The 20743-nt window shown below is 40.8% G+C and overlaps 1 protein-coding gene across 1 annotated transcript in view; it reads left to right on the top strand.

Moving 5' to 3' along the window:
• ascc3 (activating signal cointegrator 1 complex subunit 3) overlaps positions 1-20743 on the top strand; it is a 173419-nt gene that overhangs the window by 48252 nt on the left and 104424 nt on the right. The window contains exon 7 of the mRNA XM_046044355.1: positions 4961-5125. Coding sequence (XP_045900311.1) covers positions 4961-5125 — 165 coding nt within the window. The remainder of the gene's footprint in view (positions 1-4960; positions 5126-20743) is intronic.

Below are 20743 nucleotides of genomic sequence, written 5' to 3'. Positions count from 1 at the left end.
TGTTCAGTAATATCACAGTTGGAGTAAGCTTTTCTGCTTACATGAATAACAGCACAGCATGTATGCTTACTGTACAACAGACCAACCACTGTCTGGGAAGGCTGAGTGGAAACAATGAGCATCGTCGAATTAACTTTATAAACATTGTGTGAGAGTTGTGAAGTAACATTCACATTAGTGTTTTCATACAGATATCTAATTAATCATATTGGTAACAAGCTTTGCTGTAAATGCTACAGGAAAGGTCACTGGTGCCTCCCATATGCGGAACATGTCTCAGCCAAAGAATTGACGAGGGGAAAAACAGACATTTATCTAAATACCTGCCAGGCAGTGGCAGTAATGTAAAAAATATCTGACATAACTTCAGACATTTTCCTACATCTGTCACGTTGCGATAACTTGAAGAATCGATCCTTGGAAAAATAAAATTTTATAAGATGTTGCTCTGAAAAGAAAGGCAGTGTTCTTTTTTTAAATATCAGTAAATAAATCACTTGTATCAGTGAAAAATGTATTAAAAAGATGCAATGTTTTATTATCCGTTAATTCATACAAACACATGCGCTGTGAAAGAGTAATAAATTAATCAAATGTAAATCATTTTTATAAAGTAATACTTTTTAAATTTGTCTGTGGGTCAGTTTTCATTGGTCAGGCTTAATCCAAATTCCCAAACTTACCTGCAGTTGCAGCCTCGCCAGCTCTAAAGGGGATTACAATTTAAAAAATAAATACAGGGTTATGAGCATAGCAGCGGCCCAGGCCGCAAGCTCAGAAGATGGACATTTGGACTCAGCCTTACTCCCTGTTCACATACTGACTCATAGTGACATGTTCTGTCTTGGCTCTCGAGTTTGAAGCTTGCACTCCAGTAAAGCATGTCATTTACACACTCAGCTCTGACTGGGCAGTTGTCTTCTCCTGTTGCCACTATACTGGTGCAAGAAGTAGAAGTATGTCATTTCTAGAGGTGTGTGTGTGTGTGTACAGAGAAATATATCTTTTTAGATAAACAGATGTTGACAAAGTTTGACTTTAGGGACCTAACTGGAAGTTGGAAAAAGGTAATAAATTGCAATATATCTCAATATATTTAAAATCACAATAAAATCGAATCGTAACACAAATATTGCCATATCGTATCGTGGGGCCTCTGGTGATTCCCACCCCTAATAAATATATATATATACTGTGTATGTATATATATAAATATAAATAAAATATACTCCCCTCCAAAAGTATTGGGACGGTGTGAGACAAGAGTTCAGAATTTCAGCTTTTATTTCCTGGTATTCACATCTAGATAGTTAGAACTTAGGACATCAGCGCTTGTGTTAGACCACAGCATTGTTGGTTGAGCAAAAGTAATGAAATAAATAATCTTAAAGTAAACAACATTTAATATTTGGTGGCATAACCCTTGCTTGCAATAACTGCCTCAAGCCTGTGACCCATCGACATCACCAAACTGTTGTGTTCTTCATTTGTGATGCTATTCCAGGCTTTTACTGCAGCTTCTTTCAGTTCCTGTTTGTTTCGGGGTGTTTCTCCCTTCAGTCTCCACTTAAGGAGCATACAGTAAAGGCAGTGAGTCTCTTAAACCTTACTTGACAGAAATGTATGCCTTCTTATTCCTGACCATTTGACAAACAAAAATGTAGCACCGCACCAAATGTCATCCTTTGTTATGATGTCATCATCACCCTGAAACATTTTTTAAATCCTTAAACAAAATCCTCAATTTGAATAAAGTCATTCATCAGCTGAAGTCAGTCAGTCTTTAATGAGCGGAGCAGGATTTGTTGCTGTTTGGAAAACACAGTTGGCCCCGTGCTTAGAGAGCGAGGGCAGCGGCGGTCGAGCGAGCTAGGGAGTGAATGAAGAGAGTGAACAACAAACGGTGAACAGAGAGATGTTGTTTTCGTATTGTTTCTCGGGGGCTACGTTCTTAAGCACAAATCAACACAGCCACACCTCCGCACGAGAAGCCACATTGTTACAGGCTATTATGCTTTTTTTTTCTATGCAAGTTTATTCATTCTCTGATTAAATTGTCACCTCCAAGAAGAACATCTATGAAAATACTAAGAGTCAGTGGATTTAGATGACTGATTTCAGTCCTGCTACGATCAATCGATAAATAGCCTAAATAACACCATCCAGCCAAACAATTACATGTTTTCTCTTCAACTCCATGTGTGTATTTGTGTAGCAATTAAGAAAGCACTTTGGTCTGTGCTCCATTTGCCAGACCCTCCATTTAGATTAACCAGTAGCTCCAATTAGGAGCAGGCGCTTCCTTTTCTGTGAGCACGCCAGCCTCTAATGGGTGGATAGATTTATTTAAATGCAAACTAGAGAGGATTTAATGAACTGCTTTTACAGAAAGAGTTTAATAGGAATTTGCACACCCACAGACAGGTTGCCAAACAGTTCACACACCATTAATTATGCATTGTAGTGTTTTTCTTGAAAGGAGAGAATAAAATATGCACTAGAATTATAAGCACTAAGCAACGCGCAAAGACGGTGTTGCTGACATTTGATAAAGGTGAGATGTGTTGATACTGTTGAATTTAATTAGTCCAAGAGGGATGCTAAAATTAATAGAAAATGAATGAATGTTTGCTGACTGTTGATCGTGTCACACAAAACACGGCAGAATCGCATATGACTGTATCATAGGCTGACATTAACAAACATCTGGCGCACTGTAGACTGCAGAACTAATATAATCTAGCACACGAGATGTGAGTAATGTATGCTTCTGTTATTACGGTGGATGATTTAGGTGCTTCTGTCTGCATTGTAATGAGCCGAGCTGCAGGCCATTGGGCATTGATGAACCATGAGTCAGACGTAGTATTCTGGAGGGATTGTGGTTGTGTTGCTCTGGGATTTACAGTGTGTGTCATTCAGGTGGGTGAGCAGGAAATTGTGGAGAAAATCTATCTCTGCAATGATCTCTAAAATAATTTCAATATCCTGGGTGAAATCGTAGAGAATTCTTCCTAACTTCTAGTCCCTAGCGTGGTTTAAAGGAGGGGGTCACATTTAACAAGCCTTTCTTAAAACAATGCTTGCATGCACGTTAAATACTTAGAAGGTGGTTTTTTGTCGTTGCTGTTGCTTTAAAGCAATTTCAGCAGAAGACATGAGGGACAACTTGAGGCCACATCCACATACAGGCCGCTTGATACTGACGCCTGAGAATGAATGCAGGCCACACAGAATGCCATTGAACTCGACTCGTCTCCCGCCGTCAACCCACTCAAGCTGAGTTATGGGCCGGGCCGGCGTCCTCTGGCACCAATTACTCACACTTTGGCGTTGGTTTCAGTTCATGTAGGTTTACAAAGACTGACAGAAAGTAAAAAAAAATACTACAGTGATGAGTGGGGGGTACTCTTTGTTCATCATGGTCTCAACAAAAAGAGCTTCTCACTGTTAGACCCTCCCTGCCTAATCAGTGCCCACATATTTCAATCCCCACATCCCAATTTCTAATGCAGGTTTTCTGTTGGCAAATTTCTCCCGCCCACTCCCTCAGTATTTCCAACCATTACTACCTTCTCATGCAGATGCCTCGTCCCACTACCCTGCTCCCATGGAGACTGTGATCGCCACAGACCCTGTTTTCTGTTGACACTTGGTCTTCCTCGTTCCATTGGGAAATGTAGGCTATACCGCTTTTTTAAAACTATAAATCTAATGTTAATACCCTTCTCAACACTTTATTAAGTTATCTTTAGAAGATGTGAACTGAAAATATAAGCCTCATTAAAGGCATTTAAAAACACAGCTCATGATGCAGTGGAAATTATTAGTAGATAAAAATCTCTCATGCCGCCCATACCAATAGATGCAAACAAGCTGCCTCAACGTCAGACTTGAGAGATCAGTGATAACACCAGCGTTTACAGATCAGGTTTGCATTAGGGATGGCACTGAAATATATGCTATTAACTACATCTGAAATGTATATGTGGATGAAAAGTGAGTGAGTGCGCCAGAGAGAAAGTGACACGTAGCTTTATTTAGTACCTTATTTATAGGCAGTGCATTTACACACAGTGTTAAACTCAATAAAAGCAGCCTTTCATAGTTTCATATATAAATGTTGATCCCACAATGATGCTGCTGACTGCCTCTTCCTGTCTCCATTAGAGGAAACATATCTGTGACATTTGGTTTCCAATCCTGTTGCAGCTTTCCAGTCTTTCTTGTCTATCCCACTGTTTGTAATTCTGGTGCCAATACACTGTGTAACTGTATTTGGTATCTGATCAAGCACTATTTTCTTGTTGACTTTTTTTTCACAGGAGACATTTAGTCAGTGCTGACAAAGTATTGATGTTGGAGAACCAGCTTTATACTAACTTACTTAAAAGAGTACCCCAGCAACGTAGTATTGCACTTCCATAAGGTACGGATAAAAAAAAATTAAAAAAAAGGTGCAGCACAGACCCAGATGTCTCCCTCTGTTTCAGCCAATCACATGAGCGTAGATTTGAGGGTTACATCTGCACAGTCTGCAGTTCTTACAAGCTACATACTTAGCAAGTCAATGTCTAACGTTCCCACATGCTAAAAAGGTTAAGCTTCTTGCAAAGCAAAGTAACCTTGCATGGACGGTTGAGTACACAGCCAACAGAACTGCAGATGTTTCATTTTAAATTAAGGCACTGAGTTACGAAAACTTCGGCAAATGAATTGGGATTCGGTGCCTTTTCAATGACAAATGTACTGCTGGAAAATTGTAATAATAAATAATTAAATTAAACAGGGTGCTGTAAATTCTGTCTCATCTGTCCACTTTATTAACATGATTAGATTACATACTTCTATTTTTCCTTTTGTCTTTAATCGCTAACTTTCTATAGTTACTTGTACGGGGCTGATATTACAAAACCAGCGTTCTGTTCCTATTGTAATGTCATCATGTGTGTTTTTCCAGATGTTGGTGACGACTCCAGAGAAGTGGGACGTCGTGACCAGGAAGAGTGTCGGGGATGTGGCTCTCTCCCAGATCGTGCGTCTCCTAATCTTAGATGAAGTTCACCTTCTCCATGAAGACCGAGGACCAGTACTGGAGAGCCTGGTGGCCAGGACCATCAGACAGGTTAGTCCTCCCTCTCTGCTTTTTTATGTTTGTATGTGTTACTCCCCTCGGCTCCTTGTGTCCTCTCTTGAAATTGTTTGAATTAGTGTCTGTGTGTCAGTTTCGCATTTTGTGAGATAAATTGGCCATTAGCATAGACTTTTGTTTCAAATACAGTATAAAGGAAGTAGGGCTGTACAAAAAAATGGATACGTTGATTTATTGCAATACTTTTTTTTCACAATACTGTATCGATTCCCCAGCCCATCACATCAATGCATAAAAAACCAACAAATTATATATATATATATATATATATATTATGTAGTCTATAATATAATGGGAACCTCCATTAACATGCTAACGGATATTAGCCTCTGGATCGCGTAGACTACACATTTCGCTTCACATGCTTAACATCCTGAACGACATAGTGTGCAAGTACTTCATGTACATAATGTGCTCTGTGTGAAATGAAAAAAAGAGCTGCTAACTTCACGGGCTTGATCTGCCAATACTCTATTCCACGCTGACCAGCTACAGCAACCCCAAAGGGTCAATATACAAACTCAAAATTTCCAGCGCCCTAAAAATACAGCCACCACTAGGCTGAGAAAGGGCAGCACAATGCTGAGTCACCTGACCAGTTATCAGTATCACAAGATTTACGTAGTAGACTTTTTAGCAATTTGTATTTTCAGCTTTATTTTAAACTTTACAGTAAATTCAGTGAATTTGCTGTTCTCTAAGGTTACGTTCAGACTGCAGGCCTTAATGCTCAATTCCAATTTTTTTCCCAGATCCGATTTTTTTGGTTTGACAGTTCACATTATTGCTTAAATGTGGCCCGTATCAGACTCCAGTGGGAACTGTCTGCCTGCCTGAAAGTGACTCGCATGTTTTTCATTGTCCTCTCACGGATCACATTTCTCCCGAATTATTATAAGTGTTCACAACGTTCTGCGCTGTACGACACAACTGCCCCACAGCTCACTCCCTCCCTCTCTCTCTCTCTCTCTCTCTCTCTCTCTCGCTCTCTCTCTCTTTCCCTCCCCACTAGTGTTGTAGTACTCGAGACCAGTCTTGGTCTTAAGACCGGTCTTAAGACCACTTTTTGATGGTCTTGGTCTTGTCTCGGTCTGGGACATTGAGGATTTTATTTCAAGACCATAACTTTGGGAATATCAATAAATTGCTTATGCAATGTCTGATTTGTTAACATCCTAACTTTGATTGGAAGTAAAACATATTGCTTCAAATGCCACCAGTAACCCTAATTAACGACCGTCCCCCCTCCCTGCGATGCTTACATTTGTATGTTGGTGTTTTAATGGGAAAGTGAATTTTCAGATCAATTTGTGAAGTACCTATGATCTCGTTCCACATTTTATGCAGGGAACTGGTCTTGGTCTTGACTCTGTCTCGCCCTCCCTCGGTCTTGGTCTCGACTGCTCTCAGCCCCTAAAAGTCTTGGTCTTGTCTCGGTAAACTCTGGTCTTGGTCTTGACTTGGTCTCGGTTTTGGCGGTCTTGACTACAACACTACTCTACACTGTGTTTGCTCGGACATGTAGCATGCATATAACTCAGAAGAGAGCTCGCGGTCCGGTGGATTTCAGGTGTTCGAAAGGAAATCTGTGAGCAGATTATAGCGAGGTAGAGAAGAAAGAGAGACACAAGTTTAATTATGGTGTTTTGTGGAGCTTTTTTGTTCAGCGCGGCTCCGTCTACAGCAGAACCCGCTACTCTAGAGTGACGTCAAAGTTGATCAAATCAATTCCGATCCGAGTGTCATTTGTGGACCACATATGAAAGTGGGCCAAATCCAAACTGGAAAAAAATCAGACCCCATGTGACCTGGCCTGTTCACACTGTAATGAAAAGATCAGATCTGAGTCACATTTGGGGAAATATTTGGGTCTAAACGTAGCCTAACAGTTTGGATTTGCAGTGAGTAAAGACAGAAAACCTGCACATAACCTTTTACATGGGCATTTTGCATTTATAGTTCATTAAAGGTAATAGTATCATTTAAGGATTGTCTAGCAATATATCGATTATCGCAGAATTGCTGTATTGTGATATTATCCGTATCGCGAGCCATGTATTGTGTATCATATCATATTGTGAGGTACCTTGCGATTCCCACCCCTAATAGGAACCATAAAGAAAACTCAGCCCTTTTTGAAAAAAAATGTTAATTCTGAGTTATCAAATCACCCCAACCATGTGTGCATATCAGGTGACCACAAGAAGGGTCCAGGAGAGGGACTTTTCTACCTGTAGGGCCTCTGTCAGGTCTACTCGGATCTTTGTGTCCACCATAATTAGAACATTACAATCATTTTTCATTGCCGTTTATACATTTCTGTTTGTGTACGAGTAAAACAAACGAGATACAATTTGTCAGTTGTTGAGCTTTAGACATGTTGATTCAAAGAAACTAGATAAGCATTTTGTGTGGAATCCCAGTAGAGTTGAATATCATGGGTATAGGCTATTTGCACTCCGGGCTGGGTATTGTTTGAACTTTGTTAGTACTGGTATGTACAATACTCTGGTACCACAGAAATATGTTCATATACCTCACTATTAAACACTTTTTTTTTCTTTTAACAAACCAAAGAGTTGTCTAAAACGCAGCAGTGGTAAATGTGCAAAAACTTTTCTGAAATAAAATAGTTGAGAGCAGAGGTTTTCAAACTTTGAGGCGCCTCCTCAGGGGGACACAGGAGAGTTGAAGGGGGTTTTGGAGGGAGAGGTGTGAGTTAGATACTGTGTGAAAGGGTCATGTGCATGCTAGTGTTTTAAAAACAATGGGAAGTTATTGTGGTTTGGCCTGCTCACCAACACGGTCAGCGGTTGCTGCAGCAGCAGCACCTGTGACACAGCTCATGAAGGCAGTTAAGGTTCTTTAAACCCCTCAGCGCCTAATTACTGTAATTTGAGTTAAAAGCAATATTCCTTCTCTGAGTCATAACACAACAGACAGACTTGACACATACTTTAGAGTCAGTGTGACTTTCAGAGGATATTATCTCAAATCTCAGCTTGTGAACTGAGAATCGTCACGTTTTCAAGTTTTCTTCAGTGTTGGAACCTCATATTATGGGAAACAAAGACGCGGCCTACATGTAAGGCCAGTAGCCTAAACAAAGAAACAGCTAAAGTGTAATTTATACTTATGCGCCTGACGCGCACCTCCTCAAAAATGTAACTACACGCCGAGGCGACGCGGGCCGTAAGCACTGTGGTCGGCTGGGTAGCCTCGCAGTGCCTCTGAGCCAACAGGAAGTGACCTGTGCTTTGAAGTAACTTTTACTAGCGCCCAAAACAGTGGCTGTAACACGGTGGATCAATATATTTCACCGTCAAAACCAGGGCGAAATGACTCGTTTCACTTTCAGAATGTGATCCATTCGGTCGCCGCACGTATACAGTTTTACCCCCTTTCCCGTTAGCGGAGCGCTAAAGCGGAAGTTCGCTTGCTCGGCCGGCAAAAGTCCACACAGTGGACGCTGTAGCGCTACCGCCGACCCTACGCAGGAGTATAAATGGGCCTTAAGTCCCTCTGGTCCATTAAATGGCAGGGCTGCTACAGGAGGTAACCCATTTCCCTGAACTTTATTTCCCTCAGTGAAGGTCCAACAATTGTTTCTTTTGTTTTGTGTTTCCTAAACACATTTTGGAGACCGTAGTTATGCTTGAGCAGTATTTATGTTTTCATACCTTCCTGACATTTCACCGGGGTATATACGGTATATGACGGTATTTGTGTAAAAAAATAAAAAAGTGACTGAGCTGCTTATGATAGAAGTCATATGACACTGTCCAGCCTACGGTGCTGTGTGTCTATGGCTGCGTTCAGACTGCAGGCCAAAGTGACCCAAATCTGATTTTTTTTTTGCCCATATGTGACTCAGATCTGATCTCTTACGGTGTGAACAGGCCAAGTCACATGGGGTCTGATCTTTTCCAGTTCGGATTTGGGCCACTTCCAGGTGTGGTCCAAATCCGATACAGATCGGATCTTTTTAAATGTGACCTCAGTCTGGACACTCAGGTCGCATTTGATGCGACTTTGACGTCACTCCAGAGCAGCTGTTCTGCTGCAGACGGAGCCGCGCTGAAAGTTGTGAACACTTGTCATCGTTCGGGAGAAATGTGACCCGTGAGAGGACAATGAAAAACTGGAGTCTCCCGCGAGCTAACCGGACTAACCTCTGCGGCTCCTTGTTTACTTCTGCAGCCTGCAACAGCTGCTGCTGGGTGTGACGTCGTGTTATTCTTCTGCGCATGCGGGTCCCTTTCAGGCCGCGGACAGTTCACACTGGAGTCTGATACGGGCCACGTTTAAACAATAATGTGAACTGTCAAACAAAAAAAAATCGGATCTGGGGAATAAATCGGATTTGAGCAGTAAGGCCTGCAGTCTGAACGTAGCCTAATATGCAATGTTAGTTCCTTCGGCTGCGTGCTGATCCAATAACTACCTTTTTATCAAAACCAAAATCCAGGACCACGGCGGCTGAATGCAGGTTCACTGCTGGGTACAGTGGGATAAAGTGGTAGTTACAGTGCATCTAGCAGCAGCAACCAGGATCTTATATACTTTGTGTGCTTTTTTCTCTTTCTCTCTTCCTCTACTAAGCAATACACACACACACACACACACACACACACACACACACCTGGAACCCACAGCGTGTAGCCTTAACTCCAGCTGTGTTCTACACCATCTTGGTGAAGACAGGTAGAGTGCGTCCTCCATTTTGGTTCCTAACCCCTTTAGCTTCAGCATCACAGCCCTGCCTTCCGTTTTGAATCATACACCATATTCCTTGCTTTCCCCCCCCGTTTATTGTCACGCACACACACATCACATGCTTGCTGATTGTTTTTTGCTTTTATTGTGCTTATAATAGATGGTAGTGGTTTGTTGGCGGAAGTTGCTGATCATTGATCTATGCTGAAGTAAATAAATCGTATTGTACCTCTAAAGAGCAGCTGCCTCTGGTTACTTGTGTAGTGTGTAATAACAGCTGGTTGTGATTGACCCTTCACTGACCACCTTATTCATGTAAAGTAGTGTTATTGGCGTTTAAAGGTGGGAAAACTACTCTTTAAGACTGTTTTCACTTTAGTTATTGGTTCCTGATTACAGGGTGGTGGCCCTTATTTATTAATCTTATTAATAATGTTTGTAATATTAATAGCTTTATTTCTAAATATCTTTATGATATATGGTAATAAACCAAACCTGTCCCAACCAGACCTCAACATCAGTATGAAAGTAACATAGTGATAGGACAGCCAGTCTGCACATTTATATGGAAAAAATCCAAAAAGGAACTGCTAATTCGCTAATTTAGAGATGGTGCCAATTTGACAAAATGTCTCTAAATAAAGTCAAAAAGCCCACAGCTAACTAGACGTACCCATGGCAACATTATACTTCAGTAGTCTTGATTTTGTCTTGGGGGAGCCCGCATTACCAGACTTATATTGAGTAAAAAATGTGATGCTAACTTTTGGGACAGTTTTTCGATACTATATAAATTTTTATCAGTACTCAGAAGGTATTGAGGTTAAATACCTATCTCTACTTGGACTAATTTGCTGAAAGTGCTTATTTTGTGTATTTTCTGCCAAATTGTCTTTTTTATTCACTTTCAGTATGACAAATAACATTTCAAGCAGACGGAGAGAAAGAGGCTCGCAGACAGTGATGTACTTCTCCTCATCATCTCCCTATTGCAGCAGTACACCACATGCACCAGCCATTTCCCACTTTCCCCCACATTATCCACAAAGTCTCCCTAAAGCTCTTTGTTAAACACTCTACTGGAGGTGCATCAGGAGACACAGAGGGAGAGACACCACCTGTGTGTGTGTGGGAAAGTGAGTTTAAGGAGCAATTAGTTAAACTAGGGACTTATATATGTAGAGATATTGTTGTTAAATAAAATCTTTGTTGGTACTTGTTCCAGGGATATATATTTGGGCTGCACGTGTGGCCAAAATGATAATCATGATTATTTTGATGTATACTGAGATCACAATTATTTATCACGAATATTCATTGATTTAATGTCAAATTTAAATAAAAAGGCACCTGCTTTCGCATCCATGTTGTGCTGCGTTTCTGCTGAAGTAAATCTTTGCATCAGAATAAGACTGGTCCGTAAAGTGCATCATCTCCTTGAAGAAACATATAAATAACATTTTTACTCGGAAAGTCCACTGAGTCCAGCTACTGCTGAGCCACAGTTTTGACTCATCCTCTGCACAGCGTTAACTTCCACTGGAAGCGTCTCCGACTCATTTCAGCAGCTGAGCACATTGTTGGCTTTTGTCCTTTGTGTGCTTCTACCTGTGGCCTCCACTCTGCTCACCAGCAACGGTTCCCTGCGACCCGGTTTTGTTCGGGTGTCTGCAGGCTGCATAGAGAGCATTTCAGATTCTGAGCGATTTTGCTGACAAGATTTTGTTGATTTGGTAATCAGTGCTTGATTGTTCTTTTTTGTCTAATTTAACTGCTTTTTGTTGATTTATGATCGGGAGTGTGCAAAGTTTTATTTTGAAAATTGACCGGGTCTATGCCGTTCTTTGACTTCTTCTGACTTCCTGCCCAGTTCGATCTGCTATGTGCATCTTGACACGACTTCAGTCAAAAATAGACTAGGCTGAGCCGAGAGCTGCATCTGGCATGCTTCTGGGACGAGCTGCGTCTGACGGACTCCCAAGCATTGACTAGAAGGGCCGCGACCAGCTCCGGCAGAGTCCTAGTAACTAGAGGTCGACCGATTAATCGGTCGGACGAATCGGCCAAAAAATTAACTAGTTCTTTTTTTCCATATGTTGCGAGCTTTTTTAAATTATTATTATTGCCACAGCCCATATACAAACACAGACAACAATTATTTTATCGACGGGCAAAGTTTGCACATAAATGTAAGATTTTTCCCATCCTCACCGACCTCCTCATAAAATCCGTTTAAATGATCGTACGTGTCCTCGACGCTCGCTGCTTTGTCGACGGCGGACGCGGCGCAACACTGCTGGCTGGTGTTGCCAGATTGGGTGTTTTTTCGCTACATATTAAGGCCTGTTTACATGCGTTTTAGCCGGGGTTTCGCCTGGAAGGCTCTATAGAAATCTGGCACCCTATTGTACGAAGTTAAACTGACAGAGAGCGCGCGTTCACAGACACCAGAATGAACGCGTTCACAGTAACGTTCATCAGGCAGTAATACAGTACGTTCAGTTCACGTTCGCCCAAATTATGAACGCGTTCATTGAAAAGTATATTTGACAGTTTATTTTCTTCTTACCCGTTTTGTTTATTTAATATATTTTTTTTACATTTATACAATTTATTTATGTTTTTTTACATTATACATTTTTAATTTATAAGTGCAGAATGCAGATTGTTCAATAAATGTTTTTGTTGAGAATGTTTGTCTATGTTAAGTAATTATCATTTCTTTTACATTTTATCTTTCAAATAGAGGTTAAAAACTAAGCAAATATCGGCCAAATATCGGCCAAAATAAATCGGCAGCATTAATCGGCCATCGGCCGACCCGGATTTCAAAAGATCGGCATCGGCGTGAAAAAAACCATATCGGTCGACCTCTACTAGTAACATGTCATTACGACATATCCTCATATTACCAGCTTGAGAAATATGTTGATGATCATGGTCTTTGTACTGAAGTAGAATTTTGAAGCACTTTTACTTTTGGGTATTTTTATGTTTCTGTTACCTGGTACTTTTACATCGGCACATTTCTGAGAGAAATATATATATAACTTTTACTCAACTAGATTGATTTTACAGCTGTAGGTAATTTTTTATGTAAAACCCACGACATACTTGTAAAATACAATGTATTGTTGAAGATTAAACCAGTAGATCTCAGCATCTTTGGATTGTGACCCCTTACAAAAAAGCAGCATCAGGTTGGGGCTGCATGTTTCCGATGTCAGTGAGTTCCATCAAAGAGGTAGCTCCTCTCTGAACTTCTCTCGTGGTTTCATTTAAATATGTGTTTGATGCCCAAAGAGTCTGACAGTTTGTTGGGCTTAGCAACAGTAACTAAGGGGGGCGTGGCTTAGCAAAGGATCAATTGGTATACTAGGAACACTAAAAGTCACTCATCCAGTCAGAAATACATACATATAGAGAAATACATATAGATTACCCAGTCATCCGTACAACAAAAATTGGGATCTTTCCAAGATTGGAAAGGGTATTAGTGATAATACTGTTTCACTAATACAGAGGCGGATTTTGTGGAGGCCAAGCATTCAGGGATGGATTTTTCTGTTATTGGTATCATTAAAGTCAATCTGGGACCCAAAGGGTGTGGTGTTACTTTCCTTAAGAAACAGAAAGAGGCTTTCTGGATTTATAATCTAAGAGGTTTACATCCCAAAGGAATGATTTAGGATTTGAGTGTTAGATAGTTTTAGTTATTTTTATACTGTAATAAAAAAGAGGTTTGTAGTCTCCCATCAACATTGTATGTATTTAATATTCCCTGAGGTTGTAAAGTCTGTCCTTACTTTTGTGATGTAGATTTTTTACTATTTATGGAATATTGTACTTTTATTATGAAGTTTCTCTGTTGGAGGTACAGCATCCCTCATAGGATCATTTATGTGTCTACTTCTCATTGGATAATTGACATCTTGTTTATATAGACTGTAATGAAAACATGTTGGTTCAGTGAAGAGCCGACTCGTCCTGTCAGTTAGTATTGCCAAGTTGTTTTTTCATATGTGGTCATTTGTCGCTTGAACACCTGGTTGGCTGGTGAAACAACGGCACACTCTTCCAAAAAGGGTCCCGATGACATGTCATAGGCAGCATGAGTCCTGCCCCTTGGTACTACGCTGCTGCGAAGAAACAAAAAAGAGTCATTGTCTGTGAAGCTGATTTCCCCTGATGATGACTGATGGTTGTTGGCCGGGACATTTCAGTTACTGGAGTGATCATGAGAATTCAGATGGGCAAATAGAGTGAAGTGTCCCATATCCCGTTCTGATGAGCTGTTGTCATGTGTCAGTCTGTGGAAGGAAATGAATGAATGGAGAAATCGTAAAGAGATGTAAAGGGATTTTTTTTTAGAATGCATAAACCACCTCTGACTCATCCAGGCATCATGCTCTGTGAATTACATTTTGATCTGATCCAAAAATATCTCTATAAATACATGTCCATTTTGTCTGTCCCTGGCACTGAGTGATATGACTCATGCTGTACCCATTTCATGAAAGCCTTTAGGTGTGTTGCTCTAAACACCAGGTAGTGTGCGCAGTGTGTCTACGTAGGATTAAGACTAAAACTTGCTTCGCCACTTATAACACAGCAATGAAACGAACAATAAAGATGAGGTGGAATTCCGTGAAATGTCAGTCACATTGGCAACAAGGCCAGAGCAGCCATCACTACGCACAACTTGTTCACAATTATGGCTATTTATAGCAGCACTTGGAGTTCATAATACATCCACCTAACCTGAAAACTGCCGTTGGCAGTAATATCTCATCATCATTATCATCAGTGTTCATGAAGGATTCAGCAGTAATATTACGAGTTTACAAACCATTTCACTATAGAGGATACAATGAAACAGGGAAATAAAATAATGAACACTAGAATGAGATATAAAGGAAAAATAAATGGTGGTAAAGGAGAAATCCATTTACAGAGTTTATGAATGTACCTTAGATTGGCATATTATAGATTGGTGTGTCGATTGCAAACATAAGGGTGTGCAAAAATGCCAGAAAATAATGGAAATGGACCACTCAAGTGTAACTGGAGTATGATGGACCAACACAAGTGCTCATCATTATGAGAAATATTGAAAATGCACAGATAAGAGTTGTTTGCTAAAGACTCAGACCAGAGTGAGGAAGGCAGGATGAAACAGAGGCAGGGGTGCAGGGATGAGCTGCTCTGCTGTGCAGCGACGGAGACCTCTTGGCGGGGTTAACCGCAAGGTAATTGAAAACTGGTCCGTACATGTGACCGCTGTTTACTCGGTTCACAGCCCATTTATCTGCAGGTTTAGCTGATATTACTGAAGAAGGGCTGACTGAGCGCTTTGTACACCTTAATACCTCTAGAGGTTGTGCTGCAGTGCACAAGTTTGAAGTCTGCTTGCCAGCAGACTGCACATGCTGTCAGTGCTTAGAACACAGCTATAGAACTGGACTTAACCATTAGCATGTTAATAAACACTGATGCTTCAGTGCAAATGTAGTTGCTAGTGCAGCTAGGGGTTTGACGGTGGATAATTCCTGAATGATTGCAGCTTGTGCTCCTTTACAGAGCAGCCACAGTCGACTGACTGAAATGTGGCTGTGAGGGAACTTTATGGCTGGGCCGTGTAATAGACTCATTCGGTGATGCTATTGTAAATAGTGTAGCGTGTTTGACTCTTTGAAGGGACAATTACAAGTCTCCACACAGTTTCAGTCTTTGTCCAGTGTCCCTGTAACTTAACTGGGAAACCATAACCCCTCCGGGTGATAGATCTGAATGACATCCCAGCTCTAATTTCTGACGTGCATTCACCATATGTGCTATACTCTACATCCAATGGCTAACCTGACTTGAATGGTCTAGCTAACACCCAACAACTGTCCAATTGCCAAAGCTGTCCCAGGTGCATCTTTCACTCTTTATAATGAATTCAGCTGTAACTGTAATTACTAATTTCAACAGGGGAACAGAATATTTCCCCCTCGGGTTACGGTAGGTTGTTGTCTTCAGCGTTATTCGCACATTGCTCAAATAATTTCCTGGTTCGCATGTATCTGTTTTTAGGGGCATGTGCGGTTTTTGCGGTTATGTAATCGCACAGGATGACATTGCTATTAAATTAATCGTGCAGCCCTTAATCAGTTGTTTTCTCAGACTTGACAAAGCTTCTCCAGACAAATAAAAATGTGACTGTTTTCACAGACTGAGTATTAGTCTTCATGATGAGTAGATTTGCTTGGACACACAAAATCGGTGTAGTGCCACTTTAAATGACAGATTTTCACGCAGTAGGTTAGATTGTTGAAACTAAAAATATGACTATAGATAAGGAAAATCACGGCTCCCTCTGGAATGGGTCGTTGGCTCTGCGAGGGGAACCAATTTTAACCTCCCTATGTGTGGCAATGTGTGGGATAACAGGAAAATGGAGGACACTCAGTTAGTGTCTATTCCTCCTAGTGCACATCTGATTTACCTCCTGCGAACCTGAAACAGTCTGTCCCATTACATCAGACATGCACGACCAGTCAAAGTATTCAGACCATCATCTCCACTGGTCTGCGGCAAATGTTTTTACGTTGCCATTTAAGGGCACATCAGTTGTCTGTGTTGGGTAGCTCCGGGAAAAAAAGGGAAGTAAACAGTCCTCCACTCAGCTCAGCAATGAATTCAGGTAGATTGTGCTTTCACTTTCACTGTAGCCTTGATCTTTGGCACGATGGCTGATGACAGCAAACACTGCAGAGGTGTGAGGAGGAGCAAAATATTGTGAAGGGTTTGGCTCACTGAATAATAATATCCTCTGCACTGCATGAAAAGTGTTTTTAAAAACAGAAATTGTCTGTTTAATCATTTTTATTCACAAAAGTTTGTTCAGCATCTGAGTGTCTGGCTCAGGAAACCTGAATACTGGTCACACATTATTACCAAAGAAATGTGGTTTGTAACAGTCAGCTAAACGCATCTTCTAGACATCAATAACAGCATATTTGATAAATGATTTTGTTTTGCTGTAGGTTGTAAACCTTCTTAATTAAGAGTTATTGAAGTAATTATAGAAAAATTGTCAACTGATGTTAATAATGAGATACAAAGAAACTTTAGGTTGTAGTAGCACAAATAATAATGATAATAATAATTATATAATTCAGTGCTGTAACAGATGCAGACTTACATTTTCTGGGAAAATAGGTGGCTGCTGGGAGAAGAAACTTACTGCTTGCAAAGTTGTAAACAGCAGCTGAATCAGAATGGATTGTGGGAAGAATAGAACAAGCGTTTCAGGGGAAGAGGGAGACCAGAATACTTATATTCACTCACTGGCCACTTTATTTGGTACGCCTTGCTAGTTGGACCCCTTTTGCCTTCAGAAATGCCTCAATTTGTTGTGGCATACTTTCAACAAGGTGTTGGAAACATTCCTCAGAGTCTTTGGTCCATATTGACATGATAGCATCACGCAGTTGCTGAAGATTTTGTCGGCTGCAGATCCATGATGAGAATCTCCTGTTCCACCACATCCCAAAGGGGCTCTGTTGGATTGAGATCTGGTGACTGTGGAGGCCACTGAAGTGCAGTGCAACTCATTGTCATGTTCCAGATAACTTGAGCTTTGTGACATGGTGCATGATCCTGCTGGAAGATGGTACACTGTGGTCATAAAGGGATGGACATGTCAGCAACAATACTCAGGCTCAGTTGGTACTAAGGGGCCCAAAGTGTGCCAAGAAAATATCCCCCACACGCAGCTGAAATTGAGACGTCTACATGCCTAAATGCACTGAGTTGCTGCCATGTGATTGGCTGATGAGCTATTTATGTTAACATGTGATTGAACAGGTGCAACTAATAAAGTGGCCGGTGATCATATATACACATTTCTGTGCAAAAAGTATGGAAAAAAAGTAAGAATGCTTTCAAAATAGACATTTTAATAGATTATATTTATCAATTAACTAAATGCAATGTGAGTAAATCAGTACCTGATGTGACCGCCCTATACCTTCAAAACAGCATCAGTTCTTCTAGGTAAACTTGCACAAAGTCAACAATTCTAAACAATTATACTAAACAGGTTCTAATGATCACCAATTCAATATTTGGGTTGAAACACAATCATTAAGGGAAACAGAAACAGCTGTGGAGGGGGAATACAACTGGGTGAGGAACAGCCAAACTCGGCTAACAAGGTGAGGCTGGTGAAGACACTTTACAGTTTAATGTCATACACCATGGCAAGACTCAGCTCAGCAACAAGACACAAGGAAGTTATACTGCAGCAGATTAAAGACACATCATGCTTCCTTTCACAATTATCAGATGTTCAGAGCTGCAAAGAAAAGTGGGACCGTGGTACACCATCTACTGTCCAGGGAAGTCTGGTCAGAAGTGGCCTTCATGGAAGACTTGCAGCTAAAAAGCCATACCACTGACACGCATGATACTAAGTCATCATGCAGTACCATCAGGGAGACATCTGATTGGCTCCAAATGTATTCTGCAGTATGACAACGACCCCAAACATAAAGTAAAAGTCATTAAGAACTATCTTCAGTGTAAAGAAAAACAAAGAGTCCTGGAAGTGATGGTTCGAAGTTAGTTCTCCAAGATCTTTGGGCCAACCTACCTGCCGACTTCCCTCAAAAGCTTTGACAAGTGTACCTAGGAGAAGTTATTCTGTTTTGAAGGCAAAGGGTGATCACACATACATACAAAAGAGTAAGATAAATCGGGCTTAGATGGACACTTCATTTGTTAGGATCAATTCATTCTTGGTTTGGCCCTGCACATGGGATTAGTTAACTGGTAGATAAGAATATCACTAACCTTGTACTCTGTGTACTGCCAGCTTTTGGAACATGTTGGCCTAGACTATAAACGCAGGATTTAGGGAAAGGGAGCACTAAATTGATCTTTTTAGAATAACAAGCTTGTACAAAGAATAGATAAGTAATGCAGAATGTGTTAACCTTTAATGTTGGTACTGTTGTAGTGACTACAGAGGATTATGTCATTTACTTGAGTAGAACATGTAGGACTACTCTTTCTGCCACTAATTGTATCTGCATGTGGCTGGCACAGAAGCAGCATGTTTCTGTTTGTCTTTGTGTGAGAACTTGTAAACAGCTCGTAGTCGACCCTCCAACAGAAAGTGCTGGGTGCCAGCAGCACGCCTGGCAGACCCTCCCCCACCTCCTTCATCTCTCTGTCCAATTATTGCCACACCTGACAGACTGCTGTAATTGATTGTGCTGAAGGAATTAAGGTGGCTGCTTCTGATGCGCTAGGTGCTTAAGTTCACGTCTTCAGACACATTAATATGGAAATCCCTGTAAACTAAATGATATTTGTCTCCCTTTTTATGCAAATGTTTTAGAACCAAGCCAGTTATCACTTTGATGTTTTGCTTGGAGGCGCTTGGTTTTGGACTACATTTTCCTGGCCAGGTGCACTGCTACTAATCATGCACTGCATTCAAGAAAAGGCCTGTCTAACCTTTATTGTTATAGGGCTTCTTCTTCATTGTTTGGTATTTAAGGAGCATTTGTGCTCTACACGCTTGACTATGATTTTTTGATGCTCTTAAAATGACCATACTGTGCAGTTTTTGTAAGGTTTTTTAAAGATCCTGACAGATATTTGAGACTGAGACTGTCCTTTCTATGAACATCTCAAGGACAACTGTATGACGTTTCACTACCTCTTCATTCCTGGAAACTTTTTAACGGCCCCTTTAGCCTTGTAGAACCCAACATTGTAATGAAATGTCTGAACCAATAATGTAATAAATTCTTACATTAACGGGAGGCTATTACAGTATTGGGTTGACCTCATTTTTGCAGAACCTGATACTGTAATAATTTTGCAATATTTTAATAACTTGGCCAGTGTTATAATACCATTCCAACAATAATGTCTGAACATTTTGTGAGTGCATTGTTTTTGTAAGTTGGTCAATATTTTCTACTGGAAAATGCAATAATCATGTCTAATAAATAATTTTTTATTTGTAGATATTACACCATGCCATTGGTCCATGGTGGAGGAAAAGGGAGGCAAGGAGCCAAATAAGCCCAATATTATATCTTAACTTAAGCAGTGTAGGCAAAACAAAACAAACGACAACAAAAAAATGAAATGTGCAATTGCTCATCATATACTACAAAAATATTTCATGCCTTAAAGAGGTGGTATTCTGCTTTTCGGCTTTTCCCTCTCCTTTATTGAGTTATATATCTTTTTTGTGCATGTAACAGATTTGCAAAGTGAAAAAGCCTAAAATCCAGCCCAAAGGGAGTTCCCATCTCCTGCAGGAAACTCTCTGAACTGCCTGAAAACAGCTCGTTTGTAAAGCTAAGTGCGCCTCATATAACGCTCGCCAAGCGGCTACTCCGACACGCCCTCAGAAACAGCGAGCTGCAGCACACAGCTCTCCTCCCCCTTCCAAACACTAGCTACCCTCCAGGCAGTCAGTGGACATAAAGTTGTTCCTGTGATGTAGAGACAGAGCTCAGTTAAAACTTTATGGATACAGATTAATAACTCACCGCTCTGAAACTCTCGCTCCAGTCCATGTTGCCGAGCCGGTCGGCAACACGTACGGCTGAACCCGAGCCGTTTACCGGCTTCTCGCTGACCCGCCCTTCTCTGCTTCTGATTGGCTAGTAGTCCTTAACTAGGAACTGAGCATGTGCAACTCCCAACAAAGATCATTTAGAGACAAGATGTCTATGAAGATTCTCAGTCATCCAGGTCATAGTTATCCAACGAAGGTTAAAAATCAAGGGCAACTGGACTTGGTTGAAGATACTGGAAGACGTTTCGTCCCTCATCCAAAGGACTTCTTCAGTTCTGACTGAC

This window comes from Micropterus dolomieu, linkage group LG03, assembly GCF_021292245.1.
Source record: "Micropterus dolomieu isolate WLL.071019.BEF.003 ecotype Adirondacks linkage group LG03, ASM2129224v1, whole genome shotgun sequence".
Lineage (NCBI taxonomy): Eukaryota > Metazoa > Chordata > Actinopteri > Centrarchiformes > Centrarchidae > Micropterus > Micropterus dolomieu.
The sequence above is the reverse complement of the archived record's forward strand: the minus strand, read 5'-3'. Positions and strand labels throughout refer to the sequence as shown.